Consider the following 19,650-nt stretch of genomic DNA (forward strand, 5'->3'; position numbering starts at 1 on the left):
ACTGATCTGTAGATTTAACCAAATCTCAATCCTAATGCTAGGAAACATTTTTAAAAACAGAAATTGAAAAGCTGATTCTAAAATTGATATAGAATCCCAAAGAACCTATAAAAGAGAAAACAGTTTTGAAGAGAGCACATCTGGAGGGTTTACAGTACCTGGCCTCAGATCTGGAATGATGAATGCTACAATAATCACAACAATTTCATTTTTGTTTAAGGATAGACAAATAAATCAATGAAACGGAGTAAATGTTGAAAAATAGACCCATATATCTTAATCAAGTGATTTTTGTGATGATGTGTTCAAAAATCCTATGGCAAACAACAACAAAAAATTCAATGGCAAAGGAATGTCTTTTGAACAGCTTTTGTTGGAAGAAGTGAGTAGTCATATGACAAAAATACAAACTTTGACTGCTGTGTCACTCTTCATAAATATTGACAATTGATTAACTATAGCCTTATGAGAGAAGGTGAACTTTTGAAGTTTCTGACAGCAAATTATAATGTAAATGTAAAAGAAAATCTTTGCCATCTGGTAGGCAACATTTCATAGACAAAATTTCTTAAAGAGGGCACAAAAGATTCACTGATAAGACATTCTTCAGAAAAATTAAAAACCTCCTCGTCAACAGAAACTATTAAAAATGAATAGGGAAATCAAAGACTGGAAGGAATTATTCACAATACTTGTAAGTGACCAAAAGCTCATACACAGACTAGGTAACACTCTTACAACTAAAAAAAAATATAAAGTCAAGCTACTCAATACCAAAGGAATGAATGGTGAGATAGAATGCACACAAACCACAATTTGTCAATGGCCTATCAGTGGATCTACAAGTTGTTACAACATTAGTTATCAGGAAAGGACAAAAGAATTGCTAAGCACAAATTTTATGTGGCAAAACTGTATTTCAAAACTGAGGGAAGAATTTAGGCATCCTCAGATCAAGAAAATCTGGGGGAATTTGACCTTATCAGTATGGCCTTACTAGAATTGCCAAAGAATTCCTGCAGGTTGAAAGCAAAGGACTATAGAAAATTGACTGAAGTCAAATGAAGAAATATAGATCTCAGTAAAGATAATGAAATAGGTATATATAAATGTCAGTACCATTATATGTTTATTTGTAACTCTCTGTTTTCTTTCTAAAGGGTCTAAACAGAAATGCATAAAGTGTGGTGATAGATCAATGGTTTTGAGCTCATAATGATAAATATTTTATTTGACTCCAGAACTATATAAAGTTGGAGGGTAAAGGACATACTTTATGTATGCCCTTGAGATGTTAATTTGATATTGAAGCCCTCAAGATAATTATAGATTCAGGATGTTACATTTAAGCTCCATGATAACAAGAAAGAAAATATTAGAGGGAAAACTCCTAGAGACTGAAAGTAAGGTGGAGCCTACTATGCGGGGAGGCAGGGGCCATGCGGAATTCATGCGTAATGTAGGGTTTCTGTTTGGGGTGAAGGGAAAGTTATAGTAAAAGATGATGGTGAAGATACCACAATATTGTCAGGGTGATGAATCCCACTGCTCTGGAGGTGTTGGGATGTGAAGATTTACATTTTGTATGTGTCTGCAAAATTTTACAAAATACAAGACAGAGAATTAAATAGATGATGAGTATGCAATGCAATATGTGATACCGGAAGAGATCTAAGCATGGTGTCAAAGAAGCTCAAAAGGACATTATTGCGTTATAAGAAAAAAATGGGAAGATAGCTGTAAAGTTTTACATCGACATTAAATTTCTTGAATTTGATAACTGCACTTAGGGTAATTGTATAAGGGAATATACTTGTTCATAAGAAATGTACATGGATTCAAGGTGTATGATGTGTGCAAGCTGCTCTCCAATGTTCAGAAGATAGCTAGGTAGAGTGATAGATAAGTGGATTAATTACAGATAGAATGCCAGTAAAGATGGTAAAATTAAGTCGGTGTATTTGTGTATCTGGGGAGGTTGGGGTATGTTGGAATTTGTATTTGCATGTGTCCTGAAAGTTTTAAACTTTTTCAACATAAAAAGTTAAAAAACACACATAGAGCTCTGCAATGCAAGAGTGAAACCGAAGGCAAACTGTGGGCTTAAGCTAAGATAATATATCAATATCGGTTCATCAATTGTAACACATGTTCTGCACTAACACAGACTGTATAATAGGGGAAACTCTACATGGTGGAAGTGGAGGGAGAGTGCATGGGAATGCTCTGTATTTTCCGTGCAATTTCTCTGTAATCTATAGCTACTTAAACAAACATAAAGCCAATGAAATTTAGTGGCCAAGACTCCACCTGGATCACCAAACATTGTGCATCTTGATTCATGCTAAAATATATTTGGGAAGAATCACCTGTCTATGGACCTTGTATCACGTGTTCTTTCCCCATTGTATTCTCTCTCTTGGTGTTATGACTTCTGAGTTTCAATGACAACAATATTTAGATGAACCTCATCAAAGTGATGAACCCACTATTAGCAAAGCATGTCAGATTAATGCTTTCCTTTCATTAACAGCTGAGCACCTTTATCCTTTCTTGAATGTCAATCTGTTGACTTTGGGGTAAGGGTTTTGCATCTGCAACCATTTCACAAAGTTCTCTCTGGAGGCCATAGCTGAGTAGGAGACCCCCAAGTCTTCTCTAACCATGGACATGGTTCTTAGAGTCCTAAACTGTTTTACTGACAAGGCAGTTGAGAGAGTAAACAAGGTATTAAACAAAACATAAAATTAAAGATAGGAATAAACTCAACAACCATGAAAAAGTTTTGATATTATACCTTTTATATAACAGAGCACGAAATCAGATGTTTTCTGTGATAATCTTATGCTTGGTCATGTGTTTTTCACATAAACTTGAGATGTTAATTTAGCCAGCATATGCTGCCATTAGAAAATTGCATACTCCTCCATATTCACAGTTCCTAGAAGTGTGAACAATTCCATTCTTACTGTGAAATAAATGTTTTATAAGCTCCATATTTCTGCCTACAATCCAGAGGAAGGGGTGACAATGCTTCACTCATCTTTTCACACTCCAGTGACCTTGGTCGACTCTCTGGGAAAGTGGCTTCAGCCCATAGTAGGAGCTGCAGGGAATATGACACCCGACTCTGTGAAGTGCGTCTCTAGCCCTCTTGTCGATATGTCTGGGCTGGGATTTAATTGGCCTTCAAGTCAACCTCTGTTTTCCCAAGACCAGGGGCAGACATTTGTCCTGGGGAGGCAGACACTGCGGGAAATCTCTCAGGGGCAATTAAACTTGACTCTATGGCTCATGACCAATACTTTCTGTAAGTTAGTGCTTCCTAACTCATTTACTATCCTCTGTTAGTGCTGAGGATAGACTTGGGCAATTTGAGCCTCGACTTCTAGGGGCAAGAGCAGCCCAGCACTGCAGCCAATTTCTCTAGCAGTGCTTTCCTCAATATTTGCCTTGAAAGCATCACCATTATATTTTCATGAGTTCCTGAGTAGAAGAATTCACTAAACTTTAAACCAATTCAGTTAAGGTAATACTGTCTAACTTTGTATTCTACTAATTATACATATTACTAAAATACATGCAACTGTGCAGTGTATTCTGTGAGTATTTTTGTCTCTTTTATGCATCTTATTATTTTTCCTACATTTAAGGAAAACAATAATTGCTCACATTTCCATTCAGTGCTCGTTTAGCCCTTCTTTTTTATTTCTGAATTTTGAAACTTTATAGATCAAATTAGGGTTCATTCTGGCTGGATTTTAATTCAAGTTGCATAACTGTTGGCAGAAAACATATGCTTTGTTCAGATATGCATATTATTCACCCTCTTCCCCCTTTAGTAAAGACTCTAAATAATTGTATCCCAGTATATTCAGTATTAAACCCAAGATTATAATTGTGGTGATTATTCACACCATACAACTACTGCTCAGCAACACACAGAACTCCTCTATCACCCCAGAGTGCTTTCTTCTGTCTTTTTGTCATCAACTTTGTGCCTTCCTTTGCCCTCTGCCCCCAGATTACTGAATTATTTCTAAAACATTATATTAGTTTTGCCTCTTCTTGGATTTCCTGTAAATGGGATCTTGCAGTACAGTCTCTTTTATTTCAATTATCCTTTATCCATGTTTTGTGTTTATTGGCAGTTTTCCCATTTCTGTGGCCCAGTCTCAATTCACTGTGTGGGTGAATTAAACAGGCAGGAAGTGTCTGAAACAATGACTCTGTAGCTCCTTTTGGGCAGAAGAACCCACTGTAGAGCATCCAGGGAAGAGTGAGAGAAAGAGGCTGGAATATTACAGTAAGAAACAGTAAATTGATCTCTTTGCCTGGTGGCTTCCACCCTCATCCGCCACTTTCATGACAGGACACAGTGGGGTCCAGCCCCTGCCCAGCTCCCTGGTGACAGAAAAGGACCCAGAAATCCTCTTCCCCAAGACCAAGGTGAGCCATTAAGTTCACTCCTGTGGTTTTTATTTTATTTTATTATTATTATTTTTTAGTTCCCTTAATCAGGACCTGTTATACAATTTCCTTATCAGATAACTATTTACAAATATTTTCTGCTAGTTTTTGACTCTTCTTTCATTTTTAAATAGTGTCTCTTATAGAACAAATGTTTAATTTTGATGAAGTCCAATTGATCAATTTTTATAATGATCAAGAAGTCAATTCTCCAAGAAACCATACAAATCCTTGATGTATTTGCATCAACAACAGCATTTCAATTTCCACGGGACAAAAACTGATAGATTTTAAAGAAGATATAGCCAAATCACAATTAAAATCAGAAATTTAAACATTGTTCCTTAACTAAATGATAGAACAAATACATAGACAGTCAGTAAGGTTATAGAGGACTTGAACAATACTATCAAATTATGTGACCTAATTGGCATTTATGGAACTCTTCACCCAACAACAGAATACATGATCTTCCAAGTACATGTGGAGTATTTGCCAAGATGCACCATCCTTACAGCCTTAAAAGCAATCTTCACAAATTTAAATTTACAAGAAAAAAAAACAAATTTAAAGGAATGCAAATAATCTATGGCATTTTCTTGCAGTTCTTTTTTGTTCATGGGCTGTGTATATAAAATCAGAGCACTGCACTTAAAAATTACTCGAGTTAATTCTTCTGTTTTTCTCCATTGGTGTTCTGTTATTTATAGGAAACAAGTTCGTTTATGTATTTTTTGTTTGTATTTCATTGTGTTGTTTTTCTTTTTCTAGGTCATTTAGGGTTTTTTGTTCAAGAATTAACACCATTCAAAAACTCAATCTTAAACTAAAAGTTGTATATACAGAAGTCACTCCACATTCCTTTCACCCCATCCTCAACCACCCCTTCTAATGATCATATTAGCTCTGTTTCTGCCTTGTTTATTTTTGCAAAAATAAGCAGATGATGTGTATTTACTTATTTACTGTTCTTTGTTACACAAAAGGAAGCATAATATAATATATTACATGTATATATAATATATATAATATAATATAATATAATACATACATATATATATATCTTTTGCCCTTTAATCGTTTCACTTAAAAGTATATCTTGGAAATCCCTCCATATCAGTCCAGATAGAACTGTTTCTTTTTTTGGGCCTATACATTACTTAACTTTGTGAATAAACCACAGTTTATTCAACCAGTCCCCAGTGTTGGACGTTAATTTGCAATCACAAATAATACTGCATGTATACTTTTTTATGTTGTTGGAGAGGTTTTATTTTATTGAGAAAAATCTTCATGCACATACTTTCTATTTTAAACACTTTTTTAATTGTATAATGTAACATATATATAAGGCAAAGAAAGAAAAAAAAGCAATAGTTTTCAAAGCATCCTTCAACAAGTAGTTACAGGACAGATCCCAGAGTTTGTCATGGGCTACCATACCAACCACTCAGATGTTTCCTTCTAGCCACTCCAGATCATAGAGGCCAGAAGGAATAAATTTTTTTTTTTGCCATCACAATCGACTCTTTTTTTTTGTGAAAAATAAATAAATACAAATAGCAATGCATTTCAAAGCACAGCACAGCAGTTAGTTGTAGGCCAGATTTCAGAGTTTGGTATGGGTTCCAACTCCACAATTTTGGTTTCTATTTCTAGCTGTTCTAAGATACTGGAGACTAAAAGAAATATCAGTATAATGATTCAGCAATCATACTCATTTTTAAAACTCTATCTTCTCTGTATAATTCCACCTTCTCCTTTGATCTTTCACCCACTCTTTAGGGGTATTTGGGGTATGCTCATTCTAACTTTTTCATGTTGGAAGGGCTGCCAATAATAAGGGGTAGGGAGATGGAACTAGCTGAAGCTCTGGAAAGGCTGGACCCTCTAGGTTTAAGGACTTATCTACTCCAGGGACCCATCTGGAGGTTGTAGGTTGAGTTACCCTAGTGCATGGAACTTTGTAGAATATTGTCTATTGCCCTAGGTGTTCTTTAGGATTGGCTGGGGTGGTTTTATTTGGGGTTTGGTAAGTTACAATAGGTAGAAGTGTCAAACTGAAGCTTGCATAAGAGCTCCAGAGTAGCCCCTGAACTCTATTTGAATTCTTTCAGCCACTGATACCTTATTTGTTACATTTCTTTTCCCCCTTTTGGTCAGGATGAAATTGTTGATCCCACAGTGCCAGGGCCAGACTCATCCCTGGGCGTCATCTCCCACATTGCCAAGGAGACTTTCACCCCTGGATGTCTTGCCCCAACAATGGGGAGGGCAGTGACTTCACTTACCGAGTTGGGCTTAGAGAGAGAGAGAGAGGCCACATCTGGGCAACAAAAGAGGTCCTCCAGAAGTAACTCTTAGGCATACCTATAGGTAAGTTAAGCTTGTCTGCCACATACTTAAGCTTCATAAGAACAAACCTCAAGATCAAGGGCTTGGCCTATTGATTTGGGTGTCCCAGATGTTTGACACAGTATCATGTGTTTCCCCAGTTCACACACACACTTTCTATACATGGTGCACAATCAGTGGCTCACAATATCATCACATAGTTGTGTATTCATCACCATGATAATTTTTAGAACATTTGCATAACTCTAGAAAAAGAACTAAAAAGAAAAGAGAAAAAACTCATTCATACCATACCACTCACTCCTCTTTCTCTCATTGAACACTAGTGAGTCCTTCTCTGCAATTTATTTTATTCTTTCTTTCTTTTCTTTTTATCCATATTTTTTACTCATCTGTACATACAGTGTATATAAGGAGCATCAGACACAAGCTTCTCACAATCACACAGTCACATTGTAAATGTTATATCTTTAAACACTCATCTTCAAGAATCGTGGCTACCAGAATACAGCTCTACAGTTCCAGGTACTTCCACCTGGCCACTCCAATACACCATAAACTAAAAAAGGATATCTATATAATGCATACGAATAACCTCCAGGATAGCATCTTGACTCTGCTTGCAATCTCTAAACCACCGAACCTTTATTTTTTCTCATGTCTCTCTTCCTCTTTTTGGTCAAGAAATATTTCTCATTCCCTTGACACTGGGTCTTGGCTTATCCCAGGTTTTTTGTCCCATGTTGCCAGGGAGTTATACCCTTGAAAGTCATGATCCACATAGGATGGAAGGCAGTGAGTTCACGTGCTGAGTTGGCTTAGACAGAGAGGCCATATCTGAGCAACAAAAGAGGTTCTCTGGTAGTGACTTTGGCCTAATTTTAAGGAGGCTTAGCCTAACCTTTGCAGGGATAAGTATCATAGGGACAAACCCCAAGATCAAGGGCTGGTCCTACTGATTTGATTGTCCCTAGAGTTTGTGAGAACCTAAAATTTCTCCAAATGGGGAAGTTGAACACCTCCCCCCTCTCTCCATTCCACCAAGGGGACCCCACAAATATTTCTTTATTCACTGCCCAATCACTCTGGGATTTATTTGGGTTTTGCACTAACCTGGACAAACTGACAAAATCCAATGCCCTTTTCAAGATTCCATGTACTTATGGAGTTCAACTAACCTGACTATAAAAGTTAAATTAGGAAATGCACTACCCATAATATCCATTTTGCACCAAATAAGCATCTCTCCCTTTAGTCTCACACAGAAGTTGAGGTTTTGAAATGTGGATGATATAATCTTTTACCCTGTCTTCCAGTATACCTTATTCCTATCCAGATCAGTTTCATTCATATCTCTAGTTGAAGTCTGTTCCCTTTTTCAACCTTTAAAAAAGCTCCTGTATGGGGTACTGCTGATTGTCTTCGCTTCAGAGCTCTAACTCTGAGTCTCTGGTGTCACATAAGTACGCAAAGTTTCTGGGAAAGATCATGTTATATGCAAACAGCTCAGTATCTCAGATTTTAGGATCAGCAGTTACACCTTGTTTTAGTTTCCTAGCTGCCAGAATGCAATATACCAGAAATGGAATGGCTTTTAAAAGGGGGAATTTAATAAGTTGGCAGTTTACAGTTCTAAGGCCGAGAAAATGTCCCAATTAAAGCAAGTCTATAGAAATGTTCAATCAAAGGTACCCAGGGAAAGATACCTTGGTTCAAGAAGGCCGATGAAGTTCAGGGTTTCTGTCTTATCTGAGAAGACACATGGTGAACACAGTCACGGTTTGTCTCTTGGCTGGAAGGGCACATGGCGAGCAAGGTATCATCTGCTAGCTTTCTCTCCTGGCTTCCTGTTTCATGAAGCTCCCCAGGAGGTGTTTCCCTTCTTCATCTCCAAAGGTCGTTGGCTTGTGGGCTCTTGTGGCTCTGTCATTCTTCTCTATCTCTCTCTGAATCTCTTTCATTCCCCCAAATTTTTCCTGTTTTATAGGATTCCAGAAACTTATCAAGACCTGCCCAAATGGGTGAAGATGTGTTATCAGCTAATCCATCTTAACAACCACTCTTGATTAAATCACATCTCCAGGGAGATGATCTGATTACAATTTTAAACATGCAGTACTGAATAGGGATTTTTCTGCCTTTATGAAATGAGATTTAGACTAAAACATGGCTTTTCTAGGGGACATACATCCTTTCAAACCAGCACACACCTCATGAATATATGTGCCTGCTGTAAAAGCCTACAATCTAGGACCCCTTACAATAAGCCCCAACCTGATAACTCATGCTCACAGCTTTATTTCATTGAATTTTTATATTATACTTAGTCCATATGATTGAGGCATGATATTTGTCTTTTATTCTTGACATTTCATTCAACATCCATTCAACCTTCATTCTTAAGGTTCAGTCATCTAGTTGCATGCCTCCCAACTTCACCTCTTCTTGTGGCCACTCAGTAGTCCATTGTATGTATATATCATAGACCCCTTTCCATTCCTCAGTTGTTGTAACCTTAGGCCACCTCCATTCCTTGTGGATCAGGAACACTGCTCCCATAAACACCAGTGTGCACATGTCCTGTGTGTCTCAATATTCAGATCCTCTAGGTATATACTGAGCAATGGGGTTGCAGGGATATTGGGCAACCCCACCCCTAGCCTCCCGTGGAACCACCACACTGTCCTCCAAGGGACTGCACCTCTCATTTCCCTACTGACAGTGAAGAGGTTCTTGTCTTCCTCCACATTTTCTCTAGCACTTGTTTCTATCTGTTCATTTTTAAACAGTTTTATCCACACATCATACAATCCAGCCTAGTAGTGTAGACATGACTTCACCAACATACTCTATCTGAAGACATTTTCTTTTCTCTTTTCTTCCACACAGAATCCATACCCCTTTCCCTCCTCCTGCCTGTGGATATTTAGTTTTGGCATAATGCCTTTGTTACATTTAGTGGAAGCATAATACCATGTTACTGTTGACCACAGACCCTGGCTTTCATTGATTGTACTTTTCCACCTATACCATCTATTTTCAACACCCTGCAATACTGACATTCATCTGTTCTCCCACATACAAAAACATTTTTTAAATATGTATACTGTAGTACATATGTACATGGAGTCATTAAGGATTCCACATGAGACCAGGAGTCAAAGCTCAACAGATTTATTAGGGGAGAGAAAGCAGGGAGGAAGCAGAAGGGAGCCACTGGCACAGAAGTCTGTGGAATTAGGAAAGTGACCCTGGTCCGCCTCTTGGGGGGCCACCTTTTAAAGAAAAAATCATGCCAACAAGACTGTATGAACAAAGGAGCTTGTTGGCCTAGGGTAAGGTAGGGTGCTGGGGTATTGTTGCATTATTCTCCTTTGATGTGCATGTATCAGGCAGGGTGAGGCACTGGTAGGGGAGGGTGTTATCAGCAGAGACAGATTTCGACAGTATTTCTAGTTATCTGGGATGTCTTCATTCATCTGGAGGACACACCACCACCCACTATGGCAAGTGGTTCAGATCTGGATCCTTGGACCTGCCAAGGATGCTGAGGAGGGGGGCTGAGGGGCCTCTGCAGCAGGAACTGCTTTTGCTCTTAGAATTCTTTTCTGAGACCTAAAAATCACCATAATTGTACACTCTAGTTATTCCTAAATTATATTATGTCAGTCTTTATCCTCTATCTTTCCTTCTGGTTTCATATGTGTCCCCAACCCTTCTCCCTCTATCATACTGACATTCAGCTTCATTCAGCCTATTTATATTATTGTACTACAATCAGGTAGTATTGTGCAATCCATTTCAAAATTTTTACAATCCATCCTGTTGCACTATCCATATTCCTTCAGCACCAATTGTCCAATCTCTATCCTATTCCTATCTCCTGATAATCTGTGTTCTTTTTGTTAATCAATATTTTTGTTGTCAAACTTTGACAAACAGACATACAAACATTCTTGATGTACAAATATCCTATACATGGAGCACAATGAAGGACTCACAATATCTTCATGTAGTTGTGCATTCATCACCATGATCTTTTTTTGAACATTTGCATCTCTAAAGAAAAAGAAATAAAAAAGAAAAACTCATACGTGCCATACCCCTTACCCATCTCTCTTATTGATCACTAGCATTTCAATCTACTCAATTTATTTTAAATTTTGTCCCATTTATTATTTATTTTTATCCATATTTTTAAACTCATCTGTCCATATACTAGATAAAAGGAGTATGAGACACAAGGTTTTCACAATTGCACAGTCACAGTGTAAAAGCTATATTGTTATACAATCATCTTCAAGAAACATGGCTACTGGAACACAACTCTACAGTTTCAGTAGAGGCCCTCTAGCCTCTCCAATACACCATAAACAAAAATGGTGATATCTATATAATGCATAAGAATAACCTCCACAATAACCTCTCAAATCTGTTTGAAATCTCTCAGTCACTGACACTTTATCACATCTCTCTTCCCCCTTTTGGTTGAGAAGGTTTTCTCAGTTCCTTGATGCCAAGTCCCAGCTAATCCCAGGATTTCTGTCCCGTGTTGTCAGGGAAGTTTACACCTCCTAGGAGTCATGTCTCACATAGAGGGGGAAGGCAGTGAGTTTGCTTGCTGTGTTGACTTAGAGAGAGCGAGGCCACATCTGAACAACAAATGAGGTTCTCTGGGGATGACCTTTAGGCCTAATTTTAAGTAGGCTTAGCCTACCCTTTGCAGGGATAAGTTTCATAGGGGTGAACTGTAAGATTGAGGGTGCATCCTATTGATTTGATGTCCCTACTGCTTGTGAAAATATCAGGAATTCTCCAAATGGGTAAGTTGAGTATTTCCCTCTTTCTCCCCATTCCCCCAAGGAGATTTTGCAAATACTGTATTCACTGTCCAGATCACTCTGGGATTCATTGGGGGCATCACACTAACCTGGACAAACCAACAAAATCTCATGCCCTATTCAAGGTTCCGTATACTTACGGTGTGCAATTAAACTGACCACACAATTTAAAATAGGAAATGCACTAGTTAAAATATAAATTTTGCACCAAATACACATTTCTCCCCTTAGATTCACACAGAAGATGAAGTTTCAAAATATCTGTAAATATGAAATTTATGAAGGTGTCTTGCACAACCATGGGGACGAAAGAGTCCAAAATCCGCAGGGCAGGCTGTGAAGTTGACAGCTTTGATGAAAGTTCTGGATGAGCTCCACAGGCTTGGCTCACTGACTGAAGAAGCAGTGAAAAAGCCTCCATCCTAAAAGTCTCCAAACTGATTGAATCATCTCATAGAACAGCCTTCCAGTGTATCAACCTGCCACAAAATACCCTTGCAGCAGTGGTCAGGCCAGTAGTTGTCTGAGCAGAAAAGTGGGTGTCATCACTTGGCCATGTTGACACTAGAAAATAACCATCACACCTTTATCCCCCTATTATTTATTTATTTTGATCCTTATTTTTAAATTTTCAAACATTTTTATTTAAGAAAACAAACAATACACTAAAACCCACCAAAATGTATATCTTAGCTTAAGCCATAGGCATATTTAAATAATCACTGTAAAACCTGTGTTTGCAGTTAGTTCACAAACCAAATTAAAATTTAGGCAACAAGAAAAAAAATCTACAAATTCAGATAGCAGAGTCTCTTAAACTTTAAATATTAAACATTAACAAATATCATTTGATCCACTGCCAAAGCTGTGAATGTGTTCAAAATATCAGGAAGAAAGTTATTGCAAATATCTAAATTGCTCTAGCAATGACCTATGTTACTAAACAATTCTCAATTTCAGGGAAATATAAAGATGGAAATATTTTTTTACGATTAACATATGAAAATCTTAGCAACCAAAAATGGCTATCTTAGTTTATCCATAAGCATATTTAAATAAAATAATTATTGTAAAGCCTGTTTTTACCATAGGGTTCATAGGCAAACTTCAAATTAAAGCAGGGAAGGAAAAAATCTATAGATAGAGATATAAGAATTTCTTAGGTTCTAAATATTAAACACTGTCTTAAAAACCAGTTGATTGACTATCAAAACTGTGTACATTCTCAAAATATCAGGTAGACAGCTATTACAAATATCAGCTATGCTATAGTAGTGATCTGCATGACTAAATATTTTCAAATTTTGATTTCAGGAATTTATGTCATCTAATTAATTAGATAATTATTTTTTAAATATGATGTTTTAAAAACATTTTTAGTTGTAATATATATATTCTATATAAAGTGAGGGAAGGAAAAAGCAATAGTTTTCAAAGCGCACTTCATGAAGTAGCTACAAAACAGGTCCCAGAGTTTGTCCTTCATGTCAAATTTTTCCTTCTAGATTGTTCAAAGCACTGGAAGCTTATCAGAGTCATATTAATGAAATCATACAGTATCTGTCCTTTTATGTCTGATTTATTTCACTCAGCATTAGGTCCTCAAGGTTCATCCATGTGGTCATATGTTTTGAGACATCATTTTGTCTAACTGCTGCATTATATTCCATCATATGTATATACTATATTTTGCCTATCCCCTCATGTGTGGATGGCCACCTTGATTGTTTCCATCTCTCGGCAGTTGTGAATAGTGCTGCTATGAACGTTGGTGTACAAATTTCTGTGCCTTATTTTTTATTCTTTTGCCCATACGCTCGATAAAAGAAGTGTCAGCCACAGGTTTTTATAATCACGTGATCACACTGCAAAAGTATATTGTTATAAATTGTCTTCCAGAATCAAGGTTAATGGATTACAGTTCAATAGTTTTGAGTATTTCCTTCTAGCTATTCTAATACACTAAAAACTAAAAAGGAATATCTATATTATGCATAAGAATAACCTCTAGAATGACCTCTTGACTTATTTGAAATCTCTCAATGACTGACACTTTATTTTGTTTCATTTCTTTTCCCCCTTTTGTTCCAGAAGACTTTCTCAATTTTCATGATGCCAAGTCCAAGCACATCCCCAGAAGTCATGTCCCATGTTTCCAGGGATATTTACACCCCTTGGAGTCATGTCCAAAGTAGTGTGTTCATGAATACAGTCAATGTAAACACCAATGTGCAAATGTCCATTTGTGTCCCTGCTTTCAGTTCCTCCAAATATATACCTACGAATAAGGTTGCAGCATAATACGGCAACCCTACACTTAGGCTCCTGTGGAACCACCACACAGCCTTCTGAGGAGCTGCACCATTCTACTTCCCTACCAACGGTGAATAGGTACATCTCTCTCTCCACACTTTATCCAGCACTTCTATCTTTCTACTTATTTTTAAACAGTTTAACTCACACACTATATAACCCATCATAAACAAACAATCAATGGTTTCTGGTATAATCACATAGTTATGCATTCACTATCGCAATCTATATGAGGGGTATTTCTATTTCTTCTACAAAAAAGGGGAGGATAAAAGTAAAAAAAGAATATAAAATTAAGTATAATAAAATAAACAGGATAACAAGCACCACCACCAAGTACCCCTTCCTTATATCTCACTCTTATTGACAGGTAGCATTGGTGTATTGCCCTTGTGACATTTACTTGAAGCATATTAATGTGTTACTTTCAAGTATAGACTCTAGTTTGCATTGATTGTACGTTTTTTCCATATACCATCCCATTTCAACACCTTGCAGTGTTGACATTCATTTGTACTCATCATGTAAAAACATTCCTATATTTGGACATTTAAACACCATCATTGACCACTCAAGTTTTTGTTAAGTTACACAGTCCCAGTCATTATCTTCCATCTTTCCTTCTGGTGACATACATGCCCCTAGCTTTTCTCTTTCAACATTACTCACACTTATCTTTGTTAAGCACACTTACAGTTTTGTGCTACCATCAGATATTATTTTTCTATCCATTTCTGGATCTTTACAATCAGTCCTGTTGAACATTCTGTACTGCTTTACCATCAAATGCCCAATCTCTACCCTCAAACCTGTGTCCTCAACTTTAACTCTCAGTTTGCTCATTTATGTTCATATGATAAGACCATAAAGTATTTGTCTTTTTGTTTCTGATTAATTTCATGCAACATAATGTCCTGCACATTCATCCACATTTTTACATGCTTCATGACTCTATTCTGTCTTACTGTGGCATAATATTCCATTGTGTGTATTTACCCTACTTTTTTCACCCACTGGTCCATTGACAGATATTTGGGCTGTTTCCATCTCTTGGCTATTTTGAATAATGCTTCTATAAACATTGGTGTGCAAATATCCTTTATGTCCCTCCTTCAGTTCCTCTGAGTAATACCTAGCAATGGAAATGCTGATTATATAGCAATTATATATTTAACTTCCTGAAGAACTGCCAATCTGCTTTCCAGAGAGGGTGTACAAGTCTACATTCCTATCAACAGTGAATGAATGTGACTATTCCTCCACTTCCTTTCTAGCACTTGTAGTTTTCTGTGTTTTTTTTTATAGTGGCTGTGGTAGTTAGATTCAGTTGTCAACTTGGCCAGGTGAAAGCACCTAGTTCTGTTGCTGTGGACATGAGCCAATGGTAGGTGAATCTCATCTGTTGCTAATTACATCCGCAGTCGGCTAGGAGGTGTGTCTGCTGCAATGAGTGACTTCTGACTTAATTGGCTGGTGCTTAAATGAGAGAACGCAATGTAGCACAGTCTAGCAGCTTGGCATTCCTCATCTCAGCACTTGCAGCTCAGCCCGGGCCCTTGGAGATGGAGAAAGAAATTACCCCGGGGAAAGATGTTGGAACCCAGGGGCCTGGAGAGAAGACCAGCAGAGACCATCCTGTGCCTTCCACGTAAGAAAAGAGCCTCAGTGGAAACTTAGCTGCCTTTCCTCTGAAGAACCAACAAAATAAATCCCCTTTTATTAAAAGCCAATCTGTCTCTGGTGTGTTGCATTCCGGCAGCTAGCAAACTAGAACAGATTTGGTACCGGAGAGTGGGGTGCTGCTGCGGTTTGCAAATACCAGATATGTTGGAACAGTTTTTGGATGGCTAAAGGGAAGATTTTGGAGGAACCGTGGAGAGAATGATGGAGAAGTCCTGGAGGGCTTGAAGAGACTGTTGGTGTAAATGGAACCACCGCCAATCTTGACAGAGGAGGACACAAAAGGGAGAGATTGGAGTTTGCAGAGTGAGAACCGTGGAAGTTCAGGTCTGAAGCCAAGAAACCTCGGCCAGGAGAGTGGACCCACCTGTATGTGTGGAGAGGGTGAGTTTACCCTGAAGGGCGAGGATGAGTCTCCCCTCTCATTGCAGTGGAATAGTTGTGCAGCCTCGGGCCTTGGAAAAGGCGTAGCACGCTCCTTGGGGGACTGGGAGAGCCTGGCTGCCACCATGTGGAGGGGTTGAGCGTGCGCCCCAGAAATGGCAGAGAGCCCAGGGGTGGCCCTGATGCCTGGAGAGAGTGGAGCCCAGAGGTGGTCTCCTCGATGTTCTCCAAGGTTGATTTGGAAAGAGGCCGGCCACTGCATAGGCCCTTGGAAGGGGTGGGACTGCCACTTTCTACAGCCGAAGGATAAATGACTTTCAGACTTGGAAATCCAATGGTGTTTGCCTGCAGATCTTCCTTCCAATTTCTCCCTATGGAAATGAAAATCTGTATCCTTTGACTATCCTCCTTTGCATATTGGCACCAGACTTATTTTGAGATTCACAGGTCCACAGCCAGAAGAGAATATTTTGCACCTGTTTAAGGTGATGTGAGTAGCTGCCAAGTTGACAAGGGGTGGACATGTGGTAGTTAGATTCAGTTGTCAACTTGGCCAGGTGAAAGCACCTAGTTCTGTTGCTGTGGACATGAGCCAATGGTAGGTGAATCTCATCTGTTGCTAATTACATCCGCAGTCGGCTAGGAGGTGTGTCTGCTGCAATGAGTGACTTCTGACTTAATTGGCTGGTGCTTAAATGAGAGAACGCAATGTAGCACAGTCTAGCAGCTTGGCATTCCTCATCTCAGCACTTGCAGCTCAGCCCGGGCCCTTGGAGATGGAGAAAGAAATTACCCCGGGGAAAGATGTTGGAACCCAGGGGCCTGGAGAGAAGACCAGCAGAGACCATCCTGTGCCTTCCACGTAAGAAAAGAGCCTCAGTGGAAACTTAGCTGCCTTTCCTCTGAAGAACCAACAAAATAAATCCCCTTTTATTAAAAGCCAATCTGTCTCTGGTGTGTTGCATTCCGGCAGCTAGCAAACTAGAACAGTGGCCATTCCCCAAAAGGGGGAAAAGATATGTGACAGATAAGGTATCAGTAGTTGAGAGTTCAAATAGAGTCAAGAGGCTACTCTGGAGATCACTCTTATTCAAGCTTCAGTTAGACATTGTTACCTATCATAACTTGCCAAACTCCAACCAAAACCATTCCTACCAATCTTAAAGAACACCTATGGCACTACATAGACTCTACAAAGTTTCCATGCACTACAGTGACTTTCCAGAAACCTGCAACCTCCAGATGGGTCTCTGGACAAGATAAGTCCTAAAGTGCAGAGGGACCACCCTCTCCAGAACATCAACTAGTCTCATCACCCTATCCCATATTATCAACAGTCCCTTCCAACATGAGAAAGTTAAGAAGAACGTAGCCCAAATACCCCTAAAGAGCGGGAGAGAGATCAAAGCTGATGGTGGATTTATACAGAGAAGGTAGGATTTAATAAATGAATGATTGTGCAATCATTATATTGATAGTTATTTTAGTCCCCAGTATCTTAGAGCAGCTAGAAGCAAAAACCTAAAATTAAAAAGTAATTATAGAACAGATTTTATTAAAGTTTGGTATGGATTAGAGTTCCATGAATTTTCATTTTTTGTTCTCTCTGCTCCAAGACACTGGAGACCCAAAGAAATATCAATGTCTTAAAACTTGTTTTCCTGGTTATACTCCTTCTCTTTTTTTCCTTTTTGTCATAACATATATACAAAAAAGCAACAAATTTCAAAGTATCTCAGACCATAAGAGTTCCAGGAAGTACAAATTGCTCTTTGTGGCTCAGATGATGGAAGGCTTTGAAGGGAGGGGGCATTTGAGCTGGTTAGAATGTAAAGTATGAATGTGTACTTAGGCAGTGGGGATGCTGGCAAATAGAACCCTGTGAACAAGTATATGCGCAAAGGAAGTGCTTGAATGGGGCAGTACATTAGAGGGGGCAATATTGGACGAAAGACATCTGATACTGATAAAACTGATTAACCCTTTCCTTAAGGGCATAGTGTGTGAGAAAATGGGGATGGCGTCTAAGGAAGATGGGACCAGGAGAAGCCTAAGGTGTAGTTTTAGATGTCAGGCTTCTCTGAGCAATTACCAAGAGACTGGCACATTTCTCAGAACACGCCATGCATGATAGAGAGCCTCTCAGAAACTATGTCTGCTTCTGCAGACCCAAATTTATTATGTGCTTATCATGAGATACCATGCCAGTTCAATACACATTTCGATCTAACAAACCACAGACCCATGCAAAGCAACACCAATGTGACCAGCAGCCAAAGCTGAGAATGATTTTCTTAGACAGTGATATCTATGTCTGAGTTCTGTAAGTGTGGTCTCCAAAAACTGGATATTGGGCAGTACAGGAGAGAGGAGTGGCATTTAATATTTACAAAAGGAGAAGAGTTTCCCTAGGGCTGCCTTGACCTCCTTGTTCCTCAGTGAGTAGATGAGTGGGTTTAGGGTGGGGCTCACAGCTGTGTACAGCACTCCAGCCAGTTTGCCTCTTTCAGGGCTATAACTAGAGGCTGGGCTGATGTAGGCGCAGACCACAGCTGAGTAGTAGACAGAGACCACAATGAGGTGGGAGGAGCAGGTGGAGAAGGCCCTTTTCTTGCCCTCAGCTGAGCGGATGCGTAGGATGCTGGCAATGATGAAGCCATAGGACACGAGGGTGAGCAGGAAGTTGGTGCATCCACAGAGGGCATCGGCCACGAGGGTCATGACGCTGATTATATAGGTGGGACTGCAGGAGAGCAGTAACAGTGGAGGGATCTCACAGAAGAAGTGAGTGATTACGTTAGGGCCGCAGAAGGAAAGCTGTGCCATCAGCCCAGTGTAGATGGAGGAGTTCAGGGCACAGAAGACCCAGACTCCCAAGGCCAGCACCAGGCAGAGCCACAGGCCCATCAGGGTCCCATAGTGCAGTGGCCGGCAGATGGCCACATAACGGTCATAGGCCATGACTGTGAGCAGCAGCAGCTCAGCAGATGTAGACCAGGACAGGAAGAAGATCTGGGCCATGCAACCTTGGAAGGAGATGGTGTTGTCCTTCCAGGCGAGGCATGCTAGTGCCTTGGGAATCACAGAAGAAGTGCAGATGATGTCCATGGTGGCCAGGTTGAACAGGAAAAAATACATGGGACTGTGGAGGCCAGAGCTGCAGGTGATGATGGTAATGATCAGAGTGTTTCCCACAAGAGCCAAGGTGTAGAGAAAGATCAAGCAGCCGAGCAGGGGCAGCTGCAGTTGTGGGTGCTCTGAGAACCCCTGCAGCACGAACTTTGTCACCAGCGTCTGGTTGGACTTAACCAGATGTCCAGGTATGACTCCAGGGCCACTCCACGTGGTCATGAGTGCTAACTCTTCCCTCTGGAAACTGCAAAGGTGACATAATAAGTGTTTCAGGCTTATCTTTATTTTGTGTCTATTGTATAACCCATCCTGCTTTTGGAAAGGGAAAGAGTCAAATGGTTTAATGGTTGAATGCCCATTTATTTCTCCAAACATCATCAAACCAATGCTTTTCTGAAAACCACATATCCTTCATTGCCTTTTCATTTCATTTTCCCCTTGAAATATTTGCCATCTAGACTTGTGTTCTGGGCCC

General features: G+C 39.3%; 1 protein-coding gene across 1 annotated transcript; it reads right to left on the reverse strand.

Moving 5' to 3' along the window:
- Positions 1-18,422: 18,422 nt before the first annotated feature.
- On the reverse strand, positions 18,423-19,394 carry LOC143683013 (olfactory receptor 13A1-like). Its single transcript, XM_077159342.1, has one exon. The coding sequence runs from the start codon at positions 19,392-19,394 to the stop codon at positions 18,423-18,425; it is 972 nt and encodes a 323-aa protein (XP_077015457.1).
- Positions 19,395-19,650: the final 256 nt, after the last annotated feature.

This window comes from Tamandua tetradactyla, chromosome 5 (genome assembly GCF_023851605.1).
Source record: "Tamandua tetradactyla isolate mTamTet1 chromosome 5, mTamTet1.pri, whole genome shotgun sequence".
In the NCBI taxonomy this organism is placed as follows: domain Eukaryota; kingdom Metazoa; phylum Chordata; class Mammalia; order Pilosa; family Myrmecophagidae; genus Tamandua; species Tamandua tetradactyla.

Coding starts and splice junctions, on each gene's coding strand:
- LOC143683013 (XM_077159342.1), bottom strand. CDS start 19,394: ATGACCACGTGGAGTGGCCCTGGAGTCATACCTGGACATCTGGTTAAG.